Source organism: Aotus nancymaae, unplaced genomic scaffold (assembly GCF_030222135.1).
Source record: "Aotus nancymaae isolate 86718 unplaced genomic scaffold, 86718_ANA_hifiasm-v0.15.2.pri h1tg000009l, whole genome shotgun sequence".
Taxonomy (NCBI): Eukaryota; Metazoa; Chordata; class Mammalia; order Primates; family Aotidae; genus Aotus; species Aotus nancymaae.
The window spans coordinates 16,917,812-16,942,838 of NW_026988420.1; the positions used below are offsets into that span (position 1 = coordinate 16,917,812).

Consider the following 25,027-nt stretch of genomic DNA (forward strand, 5'->3'; position numbering starts at 1 on the left):
GACTCTTTCTCCAACTTGCCAGTCTATGTCTTTTAATTGGGGCATTTAGCCCATTTACATTTAAGGTTAATATTGTTATGTGTGAATTTGATTCTGTGATTATGATGCTAGCTGGTTATTTTGCCCATTAGTTGATGCAGTTTCTTCATAGTGTCGATGGTCTTTACAATTTGGCATGTTTTTGCAGTGGCTGGTACTGGTTTTTCCTTTCCATGTTTAGTGCTTCCTTCAGGAGCTCTTGTAAGGCAGGCCTGGTGGTAACAAAATCTCTCAGCATTTGCTTGTCTGTAGAATATTTTATTTCTCCTTTGCTTATGAGGCTTAGTTTGATTGGATATGAAATGCCGGGTTGAAAGTTCTGAATATTGGCCCCCACTCTGGCTCATAGGGTTTCTGCAGAGAGATCCACTGTTAGTCTGATGGGCTTCCCTTTGTGGGTAACCTAACCTTTCTCTCTGGCTGCCCTTAACATTCTTTCATTTCAACTTTGGTGAATCTGACGATTATGTGTCTTGGGGTTGCTCTTCTCGAGGAGTATCTTTGTGGTGTTCTCTGTATTTCCTGAATTTGAATGTTGGCTTGTCTTGCTAGGTTAGGGAAGTTCTCGTGGATAATATCCTGAAGAGTGTTTTCCAGCTTGGTTCCATTCTCCCTGTCACTTTCAGGTACACCAATCAAACACAGGTTTGGTCTTTCCACATAGTCCCATATTTCTTGGAGGCTTTGTTCGTTCCTTTTTATTCTTTTTTGTCTAATCTTGTCTTCACACTTTATTTCATTAAGTCGATCTTCAGTCTCTGATACCCTTTCTTCCTCTTGATCGATTCAATTATTGATACTTGTGTATGCTTCATGAAGTTCTTGGGCTGTGTTTTTCAGCTCCATGAGGTCATTTATGTTCTTCTCTAAACTGATTATTCTATTTAGCAATTCCTCTAACCTTTTTTCAAGGTTCTTAGCTTCCTTGCATTGGGTTAGAACATGCTCCTTTAGCTTGGAGGAGTTTGTTATTACCCACCTTCTGAAGCCTACTTCTGTCAGTTCATCAAACTCATTCTCCATCCAGTTTTGTTCCCTTGCATGAAAGGAGTTGTGATTCCTTGGAGGAGAAGAGGCATTCTGGTTTTTGGAATTTTCAGCCTTTTTGTGCTGTTTTTTCCTCATCTTCATGGATTTATTAACCTTTGGTTTTTGATGTTGGTGACCTTCAGATGAGGTTTTTGTGTAGACATCCTTTTTGTTGATGTTGATATTATTCTTTTCTGTTTGTTAGTTTTCCTTCTAACAGTCAGGCCCCTCTGCTGCAAGTCTGCTGGAGTTTGCTGGAGGTCCACTCCAGATCCTGTTTGCCTGGGTATCACCAGCAGAGGCTGCAGAACAGCAATGATTGCTGCCTGTTCCTTCCTCTGGAAGCTTCGTCCCAGAGGGGCACCTGCCAGATGCTAGGTTGAGCTCTCCTGTATGAGGTGTCTGTCGACCCCTGCTGGGAGGTGTCTCCCAGTCAGGAGGCACAAGGGGTCAGGGACCCACTTGAGGAGGCAGTCTGCTCCTTAGCTGAGATCGAGTGCTGTGCTGGCAGATCTGTTGCCCTCCAGAGCTAGCAGGCAGGAACATTTAAGCCTGCCGAAGTTGTGCCCCAGCTGCCCCTTTCCCAGGTGCTCTGTCCTAGGGAGATGGGAGTTTTATTTATAAGCCCCTACTAAGGCTACTGCCTTCCTTTCAGAGATGCTCTGCCCAGAAAGGAGGAATCTTGAGAGGCAGTCTGGCTACAGTGGCTTTGCTACGCTGTGGTGGGCTCCACCCGGTTTGAACTTCCTGGCGGTTTTGTTTACACTGTGAGGGGAAAAACACCTACTCAAGCCTCAGTAATGGCTGACGCTCCTCCCCCCACCAAGCTTGAGCATCCCAGGTCCACTTCAGACTGCTGTGCTGGCAGCGAAAATCTCAAGCCAGTGGATTTCAGCTTGCTGGGCTCCATGGGGGTGGGATCTGTTGAGACAGACCACTTGGCTCCCTGGCTTCAGCCCCCTTTCTAGGGGAGTAAACGGTTCTGTCTTGCTGGTGTTCCAGGTGCCACTGGGCTATGAAAAAAAGAACTCCTGCAGCTAGCTCTGTGTCTGCCCAAACGATCACCCAGTTTTGTGCTTGAAACCCAGTGCTCTGGTGGTGTAGGCACTGCATTTCCAACTGAGGTAACTGGTTCATCTCGTTGGGACTGGTTAGACAGTGGGTGCAGCTCATGGAGAGTGAGCCAAAGCGAGGTAGGGCATCGCCTTACCTGGGAAGCACAAGGGGTTGGGGAACTCCGTTCCCTAGCCAAGTAAAGCCATGAAGGACCATGCCATGAGGAACGGTGCATTCCAGCCCAGATACTACACTCTTCCCATGGTCTTCGCAACCCACAGACCAGAAGATTCCAGAATATCTCACTGAGACTGGTTAGACAGTGGGTACTGCCCACAGAGAGTGAGCTGGAAATGCAGAAATCACCTGCCTTCTCTGTTGATCTCGCTGGGAGCTGCAGACTGGAGCTGTTCCTATTTGGCGATCTCTGTAGTTTTATATATCTCTCAAATTTCCTACAGTAACACAGTATTGTTTTTAAAAATCGGGGAAAAATGTATTTAAAACCCAGAAAATATACTGCAAACTTATGATTGAATCTGGGTCAGCCATCATTGGGGAATTGGTCCTTGTAGAAGGCAGGAGAGGAGAACAAGTTCTGGGTATGTTTACAGGGAAAATGGCAAGGATTCTAGTTCACTAAAGTCTTCATGACAGAAACTGAGGGATATGACTACAAAAAATGGGAGTGCAATAAAAGCAGTTCAAGGGTCTGAACAAAGGAGGTCTTGGTCCCATTTTTATACTTGGTATAACATATTCACAATGAGAAGATGGCCTTTGATTCTTAACAGCACAGCTCATAATGAACCAGCTGGAACACCATCAGGGGAGAATCACGGGAGTGAGGAAGGTCTGGAATACAGCTCACAGGATGGATGTTGGGGAAATGGAGTAGAAAAGAGAAAACAGGGGAATGGTAGCCAGCTTTACGAACTCACAGGTTTGTTTTTTAGCTTTTGTTTTGTTCTGTTTTGAGACATCGCCTGCAGCTGCTCCTATGGGGGCAAACACTCAGGCAGTTTCCAGGCACCTTTGCTTACCCAGAGTTTTCCTCTTTTGCCTTGAGGGAGCTGATACTTGCTTTACCTCCCTCTCAGGGATGCTGGGAGTATCAAAGATGATCATAATAAAATTAACAACAATGAGCAGCAGCCCTCTGTCAACCATCAAGTAGATCCAAGGGCCACCGGTGCAGTATGCATACCCCCAGCTTGCAGACGACAATATCCATAGGGAGTATCAGAGCTGGGATGTAAACCCATGTTTTCTGACTTCAAAGCCCATTTTCTCTCCACCTTATCCTGCCACAATTCAAATAAAAGGCAATAATCAATGGGACCACTTTGTAAGCCCTAAACTACCATTAAAAGTAAGGCATTGTTGTTAAATGTGTCTTTAGAACTCTGTATACAATTCCTAAAGTAAATTTTAAAAAATCAAATTCAAAGGCAAGTTGTTAATAATAAATGAAAGAATCATGTTTTAAAACTCACAGGTTTGACACATAGAAAAAGAATTAGATATACTTTGTGTAGCTTCAATGGGCTGAACCTGAACCAATGGGAAGAAGTTGTAGGAGGAGCTATCTCAGCTTAAGGTAGGGCAAAATGATTAGAACCACCCTCAGTGAAGCTGGCTGGCGTGGGGGTGGGAGATGAGTGCCCTGTGGCTGCTTTCCAGTGGAGGCTGTGTGATCAGCTGTTGTGGGTCCCTTAAATGAAGACTCTATCTTGTGGAGTCCTTTGTCTTTATTGTGGAGTCTCTTTTTTGTCTGTTCGTTTGTTTGTTGAGATAGGGTCTCTCTGTCACCCAGCCTGGAATGGAGTAGTGCAATCTCAGCTCCCTGCAGCCTCTATGTCCTGGGCTCAAGTGATCCTCCCACCTCTGCTCCCTGAGTAGCTGGGACTATAGGCACACACCACCATGCCCGGCTAATTTTTTTGTATTTCTAGTAGAGATAGAGTTTTTCCACGTTGCCCAGGCTTGTCTTGAACTCCTGGCCTCAAATGAATCACCCACCTTGGCCTCCCAAAGTGCTGGGATTACAGGCGTAAGCCACCATGCCTGCATCTATTGTGGAGTTTTAACCACAGATCAGACAGTTCCCTAACCTCAGGCAAATAAGGCCATATGAGCACCCAGCCCCTTTATGCACTTTAAAATGTGGCTTCCCAAAAAGTTTAAATATACTATATCATGTGAGAAGAATCCTTTGACCCCAGTATGACAAAAACAGTTTAAATTCCTTTGGCAGAGAAGAAATAGAATTTATGGTCTGGTCATGAACCTATCCAGATACTAGAAACCAAAAGGGTTGTGCCTTCAAGCTGGGCACGGTGGCTCACTCCTGTAATCCCAGCACTTTGGGAGGCCTAGGCGGGCAGATCAATTGAGGCCAGGAGTTCAAGAACAGCCTGGCCAACATTGTGAAACTCCTTCTCTACTAAAAATACACAAGTTATCTGGAAGCGGTGGTGTGCCTGTAGTCCCAGCTACTCGGGAAGCTGAGACAGAAGAATCAGTTGCAGTGAGCCAGGATCGCGACACTGCACTCTAGGCCGAGACTCTATCTCAATCAAAATAAAAATAAAAACCGAAAGAGCTGTGCCTTCAAACAATTTGCCAAACACTGCACTGTCTCAGGCATATTGGTACCCACCAGTTCGGAGGAGATGCTCTGTTTGGTCATGGCGCCCACCTCAGGAATGCGAGCCTTCACTTGCGCTTTGATGTAGCACTTCTCTCCTCCAGCAAAACGAATTCCTGTGATGCCCTGTGAAACAAAAGTGTATCCATCCATCTATCCATTTGTTCATTTACTCAGTTTATTGAGAGTCTACTGTGTTCCAGATGCTGTTCTGGGTGCTGGGGATAGGGATGAAAAAAAGAGATGGAACTGCCTGCATGGAACTTACCTTTTAGCATTTTTTACCAATAATAAGAAACAGCCGGGCGCAGTGGCTCATGCTTGTAATCCCAGAACTTTGGGAGGCTGAGGTGGGCAGATCACCTGAGGTCAAGAGTTCGAGACCAGCCTGGCCAACATAGTGAAACCCCATCTCTACTAAAAATACAAAAATTAGCCAGGTGTGGTGGTGGGCACCTGTAATCCCAGCTACGGGTGCCTGTAATCCCAGCTACACGGGAGGATGAGGCAGGAGAATTGATTGAATCTAGGAGGCGGAGGGTGCAGAGAGCCAAGATTAGCACTGCACTCCAGCCTGGGTGACAGAGAAAGGCTCCGTCTCAAAAACAAAAACAACAGAGATAAAGTCAGGTAATAACTGTTATGAAGAAAAACAAGACAGGAATGATGGGGTGGTAATTTAGACAGCATAGTCAAAGGATGTAACTCAATGAGGGGATGATATTTAAGCTGGGACAGAATATGTTAGTTATTCCATCTATATTCAGAAGCTCAGATAACCTGCCACCTTCTCTGTGCAGGCTTCTCTGGACATCTCAGCCTAAGCAACTGTCTTTCCTCTGCTTTCCCATGAGTCCTCCCGTCTTCATTCCTCAGCTGGGATGCTTACTCATCTATACACGGCCAACCCAGGTATAAGCTTCTCGAGATCAGTATTTAAATCTTTTCTTTTTTTTCTTTTTTGGTGACCCCACAAAGGTTCTCAAAAGATGTTGGTCAAATTAATTAATTCTTTGAATTTAGAATTCTGTTACTGAGTGCAGAGTAAGCAGTAAAACTTTCTACAGCACCAGGTCCTGAACTTTGCTTCTATACCTTACCCAAGGACTTGGATGTTTTGTCTTTTTTTGTCTCCTGAGAGGTATAAACAGTATCTTCTCTGGATCTGCCTAGTACCTGCCTCAAGGGAAACATCAGCCACAAAGCTCCAGTCTTGGCTGACAGCACAGCCCAGATTCCACCCACAGAGGACATGAGGGGTAACAGGATGTTCTGTCCCAAGAATGCTTACTCTCCCACTGCTGTTTTTAGTTTTAGGACTAGTGAACCTAAAATAATATTAAAGGTCTACAATTTTTATGGTATAATAATGTAGATACTAGCACAAATCTGAACCTTATTGGTCCTCTGTTGAGTTGAGACAAGTGTTGGGATGATATAGAAATGGTACCAGGGCCAGTGATAAGGAATGGGGGAAGAAAACACTTAAAACCTAGGGATCCTGGGTCAGGATTCAGCCCTTTACAATGAAGAAGAAAATTAAATGTAAGTCGTGCTGCAGGGGATTCATGGATAGTTCTACCTTATGTAGTCACGGAGCCAGGAGCCCTGCAGAAGCTGGTGAGTAACGGACTGCAGAACACAGAAGAAAAGGCTTATTCTTCCTCAACCTCTTTATTATTTGCCTTGTGGCTTAATTAATCATGTATACATATATAACTCATTTCACCGATTTCTCCCAGCACTACTGCTCACTCAGAGAGAGACAGGGGCATTATCCCCACTTTACAGAAGAGGAACTCCGAGGCTTATTGCAGAGGCTTGGCTCTCACTGCATCTGCATTCCCTGGAGAGGGTTTAAGAACACAGATGGCTGGGCCTCTTCCCAGAGATTCCAATTTGACTGGTGTGCTTTGGAGCCTTGGTATTGGTATTATTAAAAGCTCCCCAAGGGTTTATAATTTAAAAGGTTGATGCCAGAGTTGAAGACTACCATATAAAGGAGAAAGGTGTTGAAGGTAACAAAGCTTTTAAATGATCACAATAACCTTTGGACCCAAGTTTCTTTTGTATCAGTGGCTCACAAACCTTCCCATGTATCAGAAATCCCCTGGATATCCAGCAAAACTTCAGAACAGTCTAATTAACAACCACACCTTAAGCCACCAAGGAGAATCACAGACACCACTGATGCTGTTTACAACTTAGAAAAAAAAAAATCATACAGAGACTAGACTGACGCCTGCACCCAGAATCAAAGCTGAAGTGCCCTACCTAACTAACACCAAAAGTCCGCCCCTACAAAAACAAATTTAAAAAACTGGAATAAGCAACTGTTAGAACAGATGCACAGATTTCAACACAAGGATACAGGAAGCATGAAAAAGCAAGAAAATATGACACTTCCAGAGGAATACAATAATTCTCTAGCAACAGATTGCAATCAAAAACAAATTTATGAAATCCCAGAAAACATTTTAAATATTGATATTAAAAAAGCTCCATGAGATACAAGAGAATACAGAAAAACATGACAAAGAAATCAGAAAATAAAATTTCTGATTCATATTTTAGTATAGAATGAGAAATTTAAGTAGGAGATATATATTATAAAAATGAATCAAATAGAAATTATGGAACTGAAGAATTCATTGAATGAAACACAATATACACTTAAAAGATTCAACAGTGGAGGCCAGGCATGGTGGCTCATGCCTGTAATCCCAGCACTTTGGGAGGCTGAGGTCGGTGGATCACCTGAGGGCAGGAGTTCGAGACCAGCCTGCCCAACATGGTGAAACCCCGTCTCTACCAAAAACACAAAAAAATTAGCTGGGCATGGTGGCACACACCTGTAATCCCAGTTACTCAGGAGGCTGAGGCAAAAGAATTGCTTGAACCCGGGAGGCAGAGGTTGCAGTGAGCTGAGACGGTGCCACAACACTCCAGCCTGGGCGACAGAACTAGATTCTGTCTCAAAAAAAAAAAAAAAAAAAAAAAAAAAAAAAAAATTCAACAGTAGACTATATCGAGCATGTCAGAACTTGAAGACAAGTCTTTTGAAATAAGCCAGTCAGACAAAAATAAAGAAAAAGAATAAAAAAGGGCCGAGCACAGTGTCTCATGCCTGTAATCCCAACACTTTGAGAGGCTGAGGCAGGAGGATAGCTTGAGCCCAGAAGTTCGAGACCAGCCTGGACAACACGGTGAGACCCCATTTCTACAAAAAAAAAAAAATTAAAAAATTAACCAGGTGTGGTGTTGTGTGCCTGTAGTCCCAGCTACTTGGAAGGCAGAAGGATCACTGGTATATATCCACAATGGAATACTATTTGACCATAGGAAAGAATGAAGTCATGTAATTTGCATAATATGGATGGAACTGGAGGTCATTATGTTAAATGAAATAAGCCAGGCACAGAAAGACAAATGCCATATGTTCTCCCATGTGGAAGCTAAAAACGTTGATCTCATGGAAGTAGAAAGTAATGATAGATACCAGAGGATGAGAAGGGTATGTGGGTGGAGCTGGGGGAATGAAGACAGGTTGGTTAATGGTTGGTACAAACATGCAGTTAGAATAAATAAGTTCTAATGTTCAAAAGCAGAGTGGGTGACTATAGTTAGCAACAATGTATTACATGTTTCAAAGTAGCTAGAAGAGAGGACTTGAAATGTTCCCCACACATAGAAATGGTAACCAAATACCCTAACTTTATCCTTACACATTCTATTCTTGTAACAAAATATCACATATATCCTATAAAGATACAAAGTATTATGTAATTTTTAAAAGAAAAAGTCACCGGGAAGACTGGTTAAATGAAACAGTGTTGTGCCCCACCCCCAGTTTCCCATTCAGTAGGTCTGGGGTGGGGCCTAAAATCTGCGTTTCTAACAAGCCCTCCAGTGACGCTCCACTGGCAGCCTGAGGAACACGCGTGGAAAGTAACTGCTTTCTCTTACGCTGGCTCCTGCAGGGCTGCTGCTCTTATCTGGCATGTAAATTTAGGACTCATAGTGAGGGAGATGATGCCTCCTTATGTGACATATTCTCTTAACTTCAAACACATCCCCTGAATGTGAGATGTGTGGAGGGAACGCTATACAATCATCACCATATCCCCAAAGGAGAGAGCTGATTCTACTGAAGGATTCACAGCACTGAATGGGAACCTAGCATTAAGTTGGTTCTGACAGTCGACACACTGCAGTGAGAACTGAAACACCCATGGGGTGGGAAGTGTGGGAGAGAATTCACACGTGTTAACCACCATATCTAGCTAAAACTCCACATCAAGCATCCAGATATATTAAGAGATTAAACAGAGGGAACTAAAAGAAGCACAAGAAAGCCAAGCAAACCTCCTGTTTCTGTGAACAAACAAGGCTTTAGAAGCTGGTGATAATGAAGAAATTTGCTAGCAAGGGGGAGGAGTGAAGAGTCCAAGAATCTAACATTCTTTTATCAAAAGAGTGAGGCAATCTTACCTTAGCTGTACATTTTTTTTCTTTCTAAGGTATCTCATCTATTTCTATGGCTTAAACCAGAGGTTCCCAAGGATGGTAGGAGTTCCTGTCCCCAAGAGGGCAGTTTAGAAATCCTTGGACTTTTTTTGTTGTCACAAAGACTGGGGGCACTCCTGGCCTTTACTGCACAGGGCCCATGGACGTCAGGTCTGGTAGAGCCTGGGGCCGTCCTGAAGAACTGACTGTCCTGGGTTGGAGGAAAAAAACCTGTTTGTAAATATCAATGCCTAGAACCCAACATTGTTTTATATGTAAACACCAAGTAATTTTTGGCACAGTCTTAATGTACAACAAGTTTCCTAGGAATGCAATTACTGTGAAATGGAGAGAAAACAGTACTTTTCTTCACTGAGAAAATTACGTAGTATTTAAATTGCCAACACACACTTGTGTCCGTCTTTTTTGGGCTGTGGCATTGACAGTCATTCAACTACTGCTATACGTGTTTGACTTTATATGTCTTCTAGGGCATCTGGCTGAATATTTACATAGGAAGTCCATATATTTACTATACATTAGTTTCATTTTATTTTTCCCTTATCTTATAGTTGGAGGCCGAACTGATAGGTTATGCTATCTGTACGTTCTCTAGCTGTTTAAATAAAAAATTTCAAATATTTATAAACTTAAAAGAATTATACAGTGAACACCCCTATGCCCATCAGTTTATTCTTTTAACTTCTAAGGCTTTTTGTTATATAAATGGGGCATGCAGTCCAAGGGGGTTGGCTTAAAGCAACAGCACTGGTGCTTGTGAGGGTATAACTAGAATGTAACTCATACAAAACGAATGAACTTCACTTTTATATCTCTCAGGGTGGAGAGCCTGGAGCACTTTTTTTCAGCGCTGCCCTCCCTGGGGGGTTGTTTTCCACTTCGCTTTACTAAAATCTTGGTGGGGTCCTAAGTGAACCAGGGAGACTGTTCATTTACAATTCAAAACCTTTTATAATCTAGCCTCATCTGCATCCCCATCTTCTTTGCTTCTCCACGTTAGGCTGAACTGGACTACTTAGAATCAGAACCCTGGAGCAAGCCTGCACATTCGTGTTCACTATTTTTCCTGGGCCTAGAGAACCTTCCCCTACCTCTCTGACAGTTGAAATCCTAATCACTTTTCAGGACCTGATTTGGTTGTCACCACCTCTGTGAGACCTGCTCCAACCCCTTGTTTAGCAAGGATGCTTCCTCTCTGTTCATAGCTCATTGCCACACGTTTTCCAGGCTAACCTGAAGCTGTTTCTGTGTGTGTGTCTGCCTCCTGGACTGAACTGGAGGGTCCTTGAGGGAAGCGTCAATCATTTTTGCATTTTCCCTGCTTAGCACCATCCCTTGCACACAGTAGGTCTCAATATATGCTTCTTGAATTTGATGATTCAAAATACAGGAGAAAGTAATAGCGTAGGTACCATAGTGGCTGATTCATGTGTTTTCAAAAGTTCAGGCTTGTTTAAACCCATAACAGGTTCTATCCATCAAAAAAATGTTCTACTCACCAGTTCTGACTTAGAGAAATGTGGAAGCTATCAAAGAGAATTGATCAGTTTATAAAATATCTGTGGCCCTGTTGGTCTATGAGAACAAAACACAGTCGATACCATTATTAGAAAAGAACCAAAGGATTATAAAACAGAAATATAGGTTTGGGATTAAAATATATTAAAAGAATATTTTTGATACATGAACATCTCAAGAAAGACGAATCTTTTCTTCTTCATCTTTGTAGCTCCCTTTGCATATCTTAACATTGTGGCACACCACAGGTATTCAATTTCTGGATTGAATGATGTGTGTTGGGGAGTCACATTTTATTAGTTTGTATTGAGTAGTACAAAGAAAAAATGATTTTACCCTGTCCTGGGTCTTGCAGTAAAAGCCTTTAATAGGTGCAGAGGAATTATACTTGTGCATTGACCAAAATCATTTGCAAAGCTATGACTAAACAAAGTGCAGCTGGGCACATACAGAGCTGCAGGGGCTGCCCCCAGGGCAGAGACCATTCTGAACATACCAGTCCTTGTCATGATCAGATAATATCTAACATCACAGTAGCTCTAATGTTGGCATCTGTTGGGTATTCAAATGGACTTATGAGGTATATTTTGGTGCCAACAAGAGGAGTGCTTTCACTCAAATGAAAAGCATCTTCAGCTTTTCTCATCAATCAGAGGAATATGGGTCGATGAGGTGTTTGTGGACCAATAAACTATCAGAAGAGACATTCTTTTCAAGAGGCTTTTTTCATTATGAAGTTTCACCTACTACATCTGCAGATTTAACAGGAGAACACAAATAGTGATGCTTATTCCTCATCCTAAACCATGAAAGAACATAAAATATTTATGTTGGCCAGCAGGAAATTAGGCCTGGAGTGACACTTTGGTTTGCAGAGTACACTGACACATTACTGCACAGCTTAACGTCTCAAATTGCCTGTAAATTAAATTTTTGTTAAAAAAAATCAAAACAAACAGTCTCTTCAAAGGAGATGTGAATGTTTTATCTCTAAAATGCTATGGTCAGAAAACATATACTGTAATAGGAGAATTTGCTCATGGTAATTTTCTGGATTAAATAAGAAATCAGAATTGAGAAAGTATATAAATAGATTCCACCTGTTGATGAGATTATTAGGTCATTAAAATTTCCCTCTTCTTCAGAAATTTAAATTTCAAATCTTACAATATGCTAGGATAGTTTTGAGCATTTTATTCATCACGTTACAGAAATCTGCTTGAAAAGAAATAGCTCCTTCAAGTTTTTCTGCCAAGACTTTATATAATTCCAAGAAGAACCTGCTCTTTTCAGTGCTGTGGTATTGTGGGGATTTTTTTCTTCCATTTTTAAAAATCAAGTTTTATTTTGATTTCTAGGGACATACCTTTAATTTCCTAGAAGTAATTTTTTTTTTTTTCAAAACAGTTAAATCCTTATGTACATGAATTCAATAAAGGTGGTTCTTTTTGTTTTTGGTTGTGTTTTTGGTATTTTACAACTGAAGTGTTGTTTTTTTCCTTTTGCAAATATGAAGGACAAAGTTTGGTCCTTTCTCAGTGAGAATGTGCTACATGACACATGTGGATTAGTGGTCTACAACTGTAAAGGACAGTTACCATTTGGATGTATGTGAGAAATGCTGCTTCTCCTTGAATTAGAAAAGTCCCCCAGGCTTGCCTGGTTAAACTCTCTAAATGCATGAAATATACTTACATTCTGGAAATCATTAACTTCAATTGCTTCTTCAGCTCCACTTCCCATTTTAAAGGTCTCCAAGTTGTTTCCAGCGTCTATTTCCATTGACCCATCTTGTAATTTCCCATTGATACTCATGGTGTAATGGACATTGTAAATCTGAAAGTGAGCATAAGAATTAGTGATGCTTTGTTTTTTGAGAAATTCAGGGCTTATCTTTAGAACTGCAGTGTATGAGGTAGTGTCCATGTGTTTCAGGGATACATGGGATAGTCCTTACTAAGAATACATTTATATACGAAGACTTCATTCATACAGCAATCAGTTAATGCAATGATTTCTTTAAAAATACCTTAAGAGTAAAACCTTTGGTAGTCTCTGACACTTATCCAATATCTCAGTAATTTGCAATGCTAACTGTACTTTAGAAACATCTGGGTAGACTCTCTGGGTACCATGCCTGGGTTTCACCCTGGACAAACCAAGTCAGAAGCTGTGGGGAGGGCACTTGGGCATAGGCCTTTCTTTTTCTAAAGCTGAATTCTATTACGCATCTGGGCTGAGAACCATTGATGGATAAATGAAAATTGACGAGGCAGAAGGTTAACTGGGTTCCCAGCTGAACACGTCTGCAGTGGCACCTTCATTTCAAACTTGTTTTCATCTTTTGGTCAAGATTATGCATGGAGTGCCTTAGGTGTATGATATATGGTATTAGGTATATGGAAAGGACTGCAGACAGGACCAGGGTACACTTGGTATCGAGCAGCATGTGTGGAGAGCAAGGCCAATGTGCACATCTCTTTCAGCTCAAAATGGTAGCTACTCCCTGAATGACTCTATGGGGCAGGTGCATGGTGCCGCAGGGAATCTTGTTATGAGACGTGTGGGGTATGTGGAAGAGGGGCAGGGACCTGGCACTGCAGAAAAGCACCAATCCAGGAATCAGGAAAACAGGTGGCCACACCACTCATCTCTGGATCTTGTGAGTTGCCACGAGTATAGAATGAAGTTGGACCTCATAGGTGGCTTTCATCTATGTCCTTAGAACTGTTGGGGTTTCACAGGCATGGCTCAGAGGTGAAGATGACATCGTGGCACTCTGTTCTCTCCTGTCTATTCACAGTCTAACCAGAGTGGCTCTGCTTTTTCTGTCTTATGTGTTGCATTTCTGAGTAGCATTTTGTTAGAAAGACAAATGTCAATACTTAAAACATTTTTTTTTAAACTTTGCCACTAATTAGCTGATATAAAGGGCTCAGACACCTGATTGCTGCACTGGTTTCTAAATAATTCAGATGCTGCTCCTGTTCAGTGTGCTGCTGTCCTGTTAGACCTTTCTCTGTGGCAGGGCTAGGAAGTGGGTCTCTTTCTTTCTTGGATTTAGATGTATATGTATATCTTACATATATTACATATCTTATATAAGAATTATAATGTACATATACACATATATATAAATCTTTAAAGGGGAGAAATGAGAACTAATGAAAAACTGTTGCTACTTAATGTCAGGTCAGCCAGTCAAAACTTCAAACAGCTCAGATTCAATTCAAGTCTGATTTTTCCCCCTCAATACTAAGAGTGACTGCTACATGGACAAACACTGGAAGAAGGGTCTGTAATTGTTGCATCATTTCTTGCAGAAAACTCATTATTACAGGACCTACAGTGCACTATTTTATTATCAGCAGAGATACAGAAATGGCTTTGCTATCTAGCACCCTTTTAGGAACAGCGTTCATTCAGCAGACAGAAAATACCAGTGTCCCATTTCAGCTCAACCACCCCTCATTGCCCCTCCTTCCCTGTCTCTTTCTGAGGAACTCAGATGTCTGTAACTTACTGTCTCCTGGGCTCCTCTGATCACAAGAACCACTCCTAGGGGTTCTGATTTAGTGAAGATAGATCACAGCCCACCCGTCTCTTCCCCTTGCCCCTCAGGTGGCCCTTATGATCAGCCAGGTTTGGGAAACCTGTTTTCTTTGGCTGAGATGGGACTCTTGCAGGTGAGGTTTGGAGAGCAGGCTCGGTTCTGTCCGGTGCTCTCTGAGCATCCACTGTTCATATGGGTGAGTGATGACTGTCAGAAGGAGCCTGGCAGACAACGCCCATGTGAGTGTCTTCCACTCATGTGACAAGAGGCTCTGTTTTTTTTTTTTTAAAAGAACATCACACATAAGCTTTTACTAATAAAGCAATGCAACATTCAAGAACATAACCATTTCTCAAATTCTCAGCAGTTCTTAAGGAGACAAGGCTGTAACACAGAAGAGTGACTTGTGGTCTGAATTTCACATTCCTCCGCCACTACCCCGGCTGTCTTTACCCCAACAAAGCCTCCCTAACTAAGTGCAGGGATGTCCAATCTTTTGGCTTCCCTGGGCCACAATGGAAGAAGAACTGTCTTGGGCCTTATATAAAATACATTAACACTAATAATACCTGATGAGTTGTTTTTTTTTTGAGATGGAGTTTCGCTCTTGTCCCCAGGCTGGAGTGCAATGGCATGATCTCGGCTCACCGCAACCTCCGCCTCCCGAGTTCAAGCAATTCTCCTGCCTCAGCCTCCTGAGTAGCTGGGACTACAAGCATGTGCCACCACACCCGGCAAATTTTGTAGTTTTAGTAGAGATGGGGTTTCACCATGTTGGTCAAGCTAGTGTTGAACTCCCGACCTTAGGAGATCCACCTGCCCTGGCCTCCCAAAGTGCTGGGATTACAGGCATGAGCCACTGTGCCCGGCCAGCTGATGAGATTTTTAAAAAAGAATCTCAAAAAAAAAAAAAAAAAAGTCATAATGTTTTAAGAAAGTTTACGAATTTGTGTTGGGTTGCATTCGAAGCCGTCCTGGGCCGCATGCAGCCCGTGGGGCGTGGATTGGACAAGCTGGAGGGAGGGCATCTCGGTAGTGCAGTTGCAGCCCACCTTTTATGTGCACCACGCCATCTGCATGGGGACAGCAGAGGAAAGAAGTAGGGGAAGGAGGCAGTCCAGTTTCTAACATACTAGACTCTGAGCTGGTGATGAGGCTGGGCTGTTGGAGCAGCAATGACCTTATCTGCTCTGAGTCCATGGAACTGTGGGCACCCAAGCATATTTTTATCCAAATAAGATGAAATTTATTATTTGCCAAAATTCCACTCAATATGGTGCCTTTTACAGCCAAGGATATTTGCTAATGAGTTTTTAATAAGGCCTATGTTCTATAACATTAATTACATAGTGTTTGGGAAAATGTCTAGAAAAATTAGTCTGAGAGGAAAGGCCCCGAGCAATGATCTCCTTCCTTCATCCCACAGGGTGCGGTTGTCAGTTATCTCATATTGGTGGAAACTTCCCATATTTCAATGCCTCGTTCCATTTACAATAATGTGGATGAAAAATGGCCTCAGTATTGGAGCCCAGTTCAGTTGTCCCTGATTATTAGTACGCCGGTGCTTCACAGTCCTCCAGCTAAATTTGAGTAAACCTATCCTAAGGGGATTTACCCACATGAAAGGGATAGGAGTTGAATTACAGCTGTTTCTCCTCTATAAACCAATATAGAGGAGCGGAGGCACAGATAATCCCCAAAGAGTGGATAATCCATTTGGTTTGACAAGTCTTTCTGTTTGACAAAGACTTACCTTTTTTGATTACATTTTGTCTGAGCTATTTAGATTTGTATTCAGGGAAAGCAGACCTGTGCATGTGCTATGCGTAGATGGTGCCAAATTTACTCTATTTAGTATTTTGTGATTTGTTTTTCATACTTAGATAATACGGATCAGGGACAAAAAAAAACTATCATGATTTTCTTCATTCTCCTCACTGTGTAGGATATAGCAATAACTTTGATTATTGGCAATAAAATGTGATTCACTATTCCTCTGAATTCTTAGAATTTAATACTGCTCTCCTGAACCAGACAACCAACCATCTTGCAGTAAAGGTATGAAAAAGGGAGCTGTGCTTATTCAGTGTGATTGTTTAATCTCTCTTTTTAGAAGCCTGTCAGTTAGCGATGTTTACCTTGAATAATTAAGTGCCAAATGGCATTCATTTGAAAATATATCATGACCAGAATCTTTACAAAAAAAAAAGCAAAGCTATTGTTATTCCCCATTGACCTATACCATTGAGGCCTTGTTATCCAAAAGATAGCATTTACATTCTAAAACCACAGAGTTTCCCAAAGAGATGACAATCCAAACCCCACTATTAGTGGAGATGTAGATATTGAAATCATTCTCTTATTCACATTTGCTGTTTCAAACATGAGCATCTGGCCCAGCTTTTATATTTAAAATACAAATACATTAAGGCACTTTTCAAATACACACAAAATACAGTGCAATTCTGATCTTACAAATCGATGCTTGTAAATTCGATATAGTCTCTAAAACAGACTCGGTGCTAAAAGGCACGCTTATCTACATTAGACATTTGAGTTAAAAATACAAATTATGCAGTGACTGCAGAAGATGTGATGTGTAAAATGGTTGAATTGCTTTCAGCACCATTTTCTGTAAGTACTGGAATTCGCTCATGCTTTGCATTTCAGGGGAGGAGAGAGAGAAAAAAACAGCAGTCACCGATCCTCTGAGGATAGTGATTCTGAAAGAGCCCTTTGTGTGTGCCCTGGAGATGGAATTCTTTTCCATTAGTCGAAATAAGCTTATACCAGACCTGGCAGTGGTCATCAAGATAAAATGCCCCCTTTCACATAGGTGAACACATTCAGAGTATTTAGAGAACACACTGGAACTCTGCCCAGTCAACTTAGAAGCAGTCTTTATACTCCTCCAGAGCCCATGGAGCTTTAAAATAAATAGTTGCATACAAAGAAAGTAGGACAGCAGTTAGTGAAACATCTACTATTAAATCACATGTGATGGCTAAGCCAGAATTAATTGTTAAAGACATTTTCTACCTTTAAGGAAGTTAGACTTTTTTCCCCCCTAGAGAGAGAAGGGAATGTTCATGGCTAGGTCACAAAAAAACCTTCTGAAAGGCAAAAATTCCTTCCCAATTATGCGTCTGAATATTCTTCCACTATCTTTGTTCCGGATTTTACATCCACAGCCTTTCTCAACAGGGAGAGGCCTTAGAGATCATCCAGTTCCATTTTTTCCCTTAAGGCCGAGTACACTGAGGCCGAGAGGTGACGTGCCTTCCCCACGGTCGCGCCACTGCTTAGCGGGAGATGAGCCGAGAACGGCTTTTCTCCGACCGTCCACTGCATTCTCCCCTACTCCATGCTTCAATCTTCTCCCGTGAAACCTTCACTTGTTTTTCTACAACGTTGACCGGAGGTGGAAAGCCGCGTGGCAGAGTGGGAATGGGAGAGGGACGCTCACGCTGGGCATGAGGGTCCCTACGGCAGCCGCGCGCCCCTCGCCTGCCCGCGCTCGGGCTCCCCCTAGGGGCACCGTGGGCGACAAGGGGGTCCCCGCGCGCCACCGTCTGGACTTACGTGACTGTCGCTTCCCTTCCAGAAGTAGAAGGCCCCGATGGCCCCGAAGAGCAGCAGCACCGCCCCCGAAATGAGGACCACGGCTCCCACCTTGAGCAGCCGCGCGGGGCTGGAGGGCTTCACCGTCACCGTGGCGTAGGCCTGCGGGCCGGGGCGGGAGAGGGACCGTCACGTCTGTGCCCCGCGCACCCGGGTCCCACGCGCACCCGGGACCCACGCGCACCCGGGACCCACGCGGTGGCCCCCAGGGAGTAGGGAGTCGGGCGGGAAACAGCTCTCCCGGGCTCCCACGGGTGCCCTTGAGCCGCGCTCCCTCCCGAGAGTCCTTTGTAGTCGGGCGTGGAAGAGCGGTGGGCAAACCCCGCAGCGCAGGGCCGTCGCCCAGGACCTGCAACCTCCACCGGCCACGGGACGCCCCTCCGCACCCGCCTGTGGATGCCCTGCCAGCTGCACACTCACACGTGGGGCGACATCCCACCCACACATTTGGGACCCAAATTTATCCCCCCGCCACACACACATTCGGGGGCACACATCCCTGAGCCCGAGCTGTGGAACCACTCACGCATCCCGGGCCCTGCGCGTGGAATCCCGGGCGGCACTCACAGGGGGGCTGCAGAACTCCACGTCATCAGGCCCCACCAGGGCAATGGGAACTTTGTCGGAGTTCTCTGTCATGGTTGCCGCGGGAGGAGCGAGGCACTCGGAGACTTCCCGCGCGTCCTGGGCTCTGTCCCGCTGCCCCGACGTGCAGGGCATTTCAACGCCGCGCGCACACACGGTGCACGGTCCCGCCTGGGCCAGCCCAGCGGTCCCCACCCCTTCCAGCACCTCACCTCTCTCCTCCCTTCTCTCTCCCGCCCCGGGCAGCTCGTCCTGCATTCGCGGATGCCCTCTTCTCCTCACTCTATCCTGGCTACTGGCCCCCCAAACAGCATCCCGGTGAATCTGAATGTGGGGGTGGTTGCATCCCTCAGAGCGGGATGCTGAGTGCTGGGACCCAAAGAAATTCTTAGGTGCCAGAGCAATTAGCCATGCACTCAGGATGTCTTCGAATGTCAGCGGACTCTGCTGTGACACCTGGCTGGAGGCCATTTCCTGTAGGATCTTTGTATGTGTGTGTTGGGGTGGGGGTGGGGAAGATGGCTCATGGAAAGTGAAGGAGAAGAGAGCGGAGTGGTGCAGGGGGACAGGGGACATTGGCCTAAGAGTGTCAGGGTTAGGCCACCTTCACACTGGCCTGGCATTGCTGGATGGCCCCTGGGACTGGAGCACGGAGCAGGGTCTTGGAGATGGCTCCTTGCCACCAGTTCTTCTAGGGGATTGGTACCACCGCAGCAAAAGTGAGGGCTAAGTAGAGGGAGGCTGGAGGGAAGGAGTCGGGGATACCAGAATAAAAGTGCATGCTGGTTGGTTGAATAAATTAAACAAGTGCAAACAAAAGCAACAATGGCAAAGCGCGTGTGCACACACACACAGTACTGTGTCCACAGAAATAACACACACACAACACACATACGCACACACATTTTCGCTTTTGGAAATGCCATCTTCCAGTTCCAGAATACATGGTACTGCATTTGGATCCAGGCTTCCTTAATTCACGCTGGGTTCTAGCGTTGTGCAGAGCCCTCTGCTGAGGTGTAAATGAGGGGCACTGGCACATGGGAGGGATTGAGGTTTCCCCAAAGGGCAGCAGGAGATTGCATGTGCAGGACTGCAGAAGGAGAAAGTGTTGAAGAATCATCCAAGACACATGATGAAGAGTGCGGTGACAAGCATGATGACCTGGGGCTGGGAAGGAGGGGAGAAGTGGAGGAGATGAACTTCACGGGAGAATTGATGGGACTTGGTGACTCCTGGGCTGGGGAAACTGAGTTTTCAGACCTAGGAGGATTGGAAGAGTGGTAGGAGCCCTAGGGAAGTGAAAAAGTTGGAAGGAACAGTTTTAGACATGTTGAGCTTGATGTGCGGATGAAAAGTAAAAGAGCCAAGGAAATGTCTGAGCCTGCCTTGGACTCAGCTATGGCAATAGCTGTCTGCACGTCGTGTTAGACTTATGGTGCTTGGGAAAAACTCCAGCAATATCTCCAGCCAGAGCTCATCTCTGGGGCAGAGTTTGAAGACCTCTTTTCACAAGGGCATTCTTCACAGAAATTTCAGTGAAGGAATAAGAGAAGTAACCATCAGAGAGGTGGGAGATGATGCGATATAAACTAGTGCATGTCATTTTAAAAGGCACTTTCAGGAAGGGTGGGTCAGCAGTGTCAAATGCTGCCAAAAAAAATGAGCACAGAGAAAGGCCTTGGGAGGGCACAACCAGGAGGCAATGGGAGACCAGGGAGACAGTAGTTCAGTTTGCTTCACTGGGCACAGAAGACGCATTGCAAAGGGTTACAGAGTGATTAAAAATATTTGCAACTTACAGCACAGACAAGTAAATAGTTTTCTTATATAGAGTTTTCCTGGGAAAAGCCAAAAGACTGAAAATGTAGTAGAAAAATGGGCAATGGATGGAAACAGAGAGTTGGTGAAACAAGAAATACAAATGACTCTTAAATGTAAGAAGAATGCACAACAGCATTGTTTTGCTTTTTTGTTGTTGTTCATTTTTTGAGACAGAGTCTTGCTCTGTCACCCAGGCTGTGGTGCAGTGGCGCGATCTTGGCTCACTGCAACCTCCACCTCCTGGGTTCAAGTGATTCTCCTGCCTTAGCTTCCCAAGTAGCTGGGATTAAAGGCACCAGCCATCACGCCCAACTTATTTTTCTCTTTTTAAGAGAGATGGGGTTTCACTGTCTTGGCCAGGCTGGTCTCGAACTCCTGACCTCAAGTGATCCACCCACCTCGGCCTCCTAAAATGTTGGGATTACAGGCATGAGCCACCATACCTGGCCACAACAGCATTCATAAAAGGAAATGCAAATTAAAAGTAGACTGGTTCACCTATGAGACTGGAAAAATATAAAAAACACTTATTAAAACAATCTGTTGAAAAGTATGAGGAACAATAAATCTATGGACTGTTGTGGTGGGTGAATTGGTATAGCTTCTATGGAGAGCAATTTAATTCCAAAATGCAAATTGCAGTTTCATTTCTATGGATCTATCCTACAGATGCACTCACAAGGGTGGAAAAATCCTATATGTGCAGGATGCTCACTGTGGCATGTTTGTTAGAACAAAGCACTAGTAATATCCTCAATGTCCAGAGTAGAGAATTTATGATCCATCCTCACTGTGGGGGTTTGGCAGCCCTTTAAAAGAATGAGGCAGCTTTGGATATAGCGATGTAAACAGAATAATCTCTAAGATATTTTAAGTGAAAAAAGCAAAGGGTGGAAAATGTGTAGAAATACTTCCATTTTAATACAAATAAGAATAAAGTAAGTATATGCTTTTTGGAAAGATAAACAAGATGCTGGTAGTGGGGGTTGCCTCTGAGGAAAATGTGAAGCTTGGGGAGACCGGTAGAAAGAAGATGCTAAACTGTGAACCTTCTGGAATGTTTTGAGTTCTATATTGTGAAGGCATATTAGCTATTCAATAATTAATTGACTAGAACACTAAATAACAGGGAGTAAGTGGGGAGGAAGTGAATGCTACAAATGGAGACAATTCTTTCAAGAACTTTCAAAGTGAGGGGAAGAAGGATGAATGTAAGGAAGTTAGATGAGGGGAGTTAGTGGATCGAGGAGGGGGCCCCTCCCCTCGGATACTTCGGAGACACACAGACATTGAAGAGGTGGGGAGTCGGGGGATATGCAAGACCTGGCCTCATTCACACATTTTTAACACATAATATACAGAAATCAGCTGACCAGGGTGTGAGGGGTGAGTAGTGGGTATGGAGACCAGTCACATCCTCTGAGCACATTCTTCTAAAGTGGCATATTTTCAACAATTTTAAGGTGGTGTGTTCACATGATGATGTTATAGATAAAGAAAAGGCAGCAGAAAAAGCAGTAAGGGAGCAAGACTGGGTCTGGCTCTGTTGCTTAGACTGGAGTGTAGTGGTGGGATCAAGGCTCACTGTAACCTTGAACTCCTGAGCTCAAGTGATCTTCCTGCCTCAGCTTCCTGAGTAGCTACAACTACAGGCATGCACCATACCTGATTAGTTAATATACACATATATTTATTTTGTAGAAGTAGTGCCTTGCTATGTTGCTTAGGCTGGTCTTGAACTGCTAGCCTCAACTGATCCTCCTCCTTTGGACTTTCAAAGTGCTGGGATTACAGGCATGAACACTGAACATGGCCCAGGGGTAGACCTTTTAGGAGGCTGTTGCAGTGGTCCAGGCAAGAGATGATGTTGATCTGAACTAGAATAATTGTAAATGATGCAGATGGGAAGAAATATGAATCCTAAGGCATCCACTAGGATTTCAGATCCATGTGGAGGTAGAATCAACAAGCTCTGGAGATTGGTTGAGTGTGAGGTGAGTGAGAGAGGAAGTCAGGATGACCTCATGTTGTTGTAACCGAGCGAGTTAGAAGGAACGTGCCACCCTCCAAATTAAATTAAGAGTTCAAATTAAGAGTCCTTTATTGTTTTGCTGGGGACCAAGAGACGGCTAATGCTCAAAATTCTCTTGGCAGGAGGAAGGGGCCTGATTATCTTTTGTATCTTGATTTAGGTAGGGGAGGGGAGTACCCAGTTGAAGCAGAATTTTACAGGACCAGAAAAGCAAGTTAGAAGAAGGGGCTGTGGGCACAGGTGGTTTCCATACAATTACCAAGAAGAGGGCAATCAGGCTCCTTCTACAAAATGATCAAAGGAAAATTTTTTTCTTACAATAACAGTGGGGAGATATGACAAGCAGGACGCAGTTACAATGGTTACAAGTGTTAAGAACAGTTGCTTCAATGCTTCTAAGTGCAGCATGACCCAGTCATGCACCCAGAGGGGCTGTGGTAAGGAGGGGGAAGCCAGGTTGGAGTTCACAGCTAAAATGGAGTCAGTTATGCTAGCCCAAGGTAGGTTATTACAATGTATCAAGCACAAACAACTGGGTAGATGTAGAAAGCACTGGATGAGTTTGGGACATGTTAAGTTGAAGAGCTGTGAAAATTCAAGTGCGGATGTAGTTCTTGATAGCGTCAGTAAATAAGCTGAGAAGACCATCTGCTGAGAGTAGACAGCCGGGCTTGTGGAGCGCGGGAGAAGTTGATAACAGTTGTATGAAGAATACAATAAAGAATTTATCAGAGCAGTGACCATTTGGGGCTGGAGAATATGAAGGAGCCAAGACTCCCCATCTGCCCTGACTGAACAGAGCAGGTTAGAGGAATCTGGAAGATATTGGGGGTACTGGATTTTTTTTTTTTTGAGATGAATTCTTGCTCTGTCAGGCTGGAGTGCAGTGGCACGATCTCTGCTCACTGCTGCAATCTCCGCCTCCTGGGTTTGAACGATTCTCCTGCCTCAGCCTCCCGAGTAGCTGGGACTACAGGTGCATGCCACCACGCCCGGCTAATTTTTGTATTTTTAGTAGAGATGGGGTTTCTCCATGTTGGCTAGGCTGGTCTCGAACTCCTGGCCTCAAGTGATTCTCCTGCCTCGGCCTCCAAAGTACTAGATTACAGGCATGAGCCACTGTGCCCAGTCAGGTGTTGGATATTAAAGACCATCTTGAGGAGGGGAGAAAGTCAGGGGCTAGGCAATTCTAGAATATGGGCTGGGATGGAAGGTCCATGAAGTGAGGAAGGGTTCATGAACCAGAAATAGGGAAGGACTGGTGTGATGATGGTGTCCGGATGGGACAGGAGAGGGAGAAACTGTGAAGGTTGTAATCAGAGAAGGAGAACTCAGACTTTGAGATTTCAGAGGTGAGCCAACTTTGCATAAAAATGTGGTCTGAGATGTGGACATACTAACAAAGGATTGGAGATAATGAGGCATCTAGGAGTCGAGGATATTGAAGGAAGGGTGTGAAAATTAGTGTGCATTTTGGCGTTGCTGTTTTAGTCCATTCAGGCTGCTATCATCAAATACCTTCAATGGGGTAACATCTAAGCAATAGAAATTTATCAGTCACAGTTCTGGAGGTTTGGAAGTGTAAGACCAAGCACCAGCCGATTTTGTGTCTAATGAGGGCTCAGCCTCTGGTTCAGGACAGAACATTTCACTGCATCTCACACGGTGGAAGGAGCAAACAAGCTCCCTCAGTCCTCTTTATAGACACTAATTCCAGGAGCCCTTATGACCCATCATCTCCCAAGGGTCCCTCCTCCCAGTCCCACCACATTGGGGATTAGTTTTCAGCATATGAATTTGGCAGGGGGGATGCAAACATTTACAGCATAGCAGTTGCTGTGGGCATGATAGGGACCTGACAGGGAAAAAAACCAAAAAACCTGTGAGGGAGTCGCAGAAATTGTGACAGAGAGTGGAAGAATGTTCCTTTTTTTTTTTGAGCCAGAGTTTTCTCTCTGTCACCAGGCTGGAGTGCAGTGATGCGATCTCGGCTCACTGCAAACTCCAAGTCCCTGGTTCAAGCAATTCTCCTGCCTCAGCTTCCCAAGTAGCTGGGATTACAGGCACGTACCATCACGCCCAGCTAATTTTTGTATTTTTAGTAGAGACAGGGTTTCACCTGTTGGCCAGGATGGTCTCCATCTCCTGACCTTGTGATCTGCCTGCCTTGGCCTCCCAAAGTGCTGGGACTACAGGCGTGAACCACCATGCCCAGGGAGCGTGGGAGAATATTCTATGTGGAACTCCCTGTGAGAGAGAGAAGGTGGTATGAATGGATGTATGAATGTCAGAAATAGAGATTTTGCAGAGAGGGTGGTGGAACAAAGTCCTGGAATGGACAGTGGAGAGCCAGAAACAGCCCCTTGTCTCCCAGGAATCCATGCAGAACCTCCCTCTTCCAGAAGGGTTGGGGAGCAGTGAAGAGCTCCGATTAATGGCACTATTATTGTGGTTACCTTTACATACAGCTTTCCATCACTACTGCTTTCTAAACACTCTGGTGTTTAGATTAGAAGAGGAGCAGCTTAGGGACAGTGGTTAAAGACAAAGGAGAGCCTTTGAGGGAATTCCGCAGGATCACTAACACATAATT

At 44.2% G+C, this 25,027-nt stretch overlaps 1 protein-coding gene across 2 annotated transcripts in view; it reads right to left on the reverse strand.

Moving 5' to 3' along the window:
• Window positions 1-18,751, reverse strand: part of CNMD (chondromodulin) — a 34,979-nt gene extending 16,228 nt beyond the window's left edge. The window contains exons 1-4 of one of the 2 annotated variants that reach the window (XM_012466197.3): window positions 18,561-18,751; window positions 17,955-18,095; window positions 12,515-12,655; window positions 4,787-4,900 (exon numbers count right to left, since the gene is read on the reverse strand). In XM_012466197.3, the coding sequence (XP_012321620.1) occupies window positions 4,787-4,900; window positions 12,515-12,655; window positions 17,955-18,095; window positions 18,561-18,713 (549 nt within the window). In that variant the 5' untranslated portion in view covers window positions 18,714-18,751. The remainder of the gene's footprint in view (window positions 1-4,786; window positions 4,901-12,514; window positions 12,656-17,954; window positions 18,096-18,560) is intronic. The other variant, XM_012466198.3, reaches the window with a different exon arrangement.
• Between the last annotated feature and the right edge of the window lie 6,276 nt (window positions 18,752-25,027).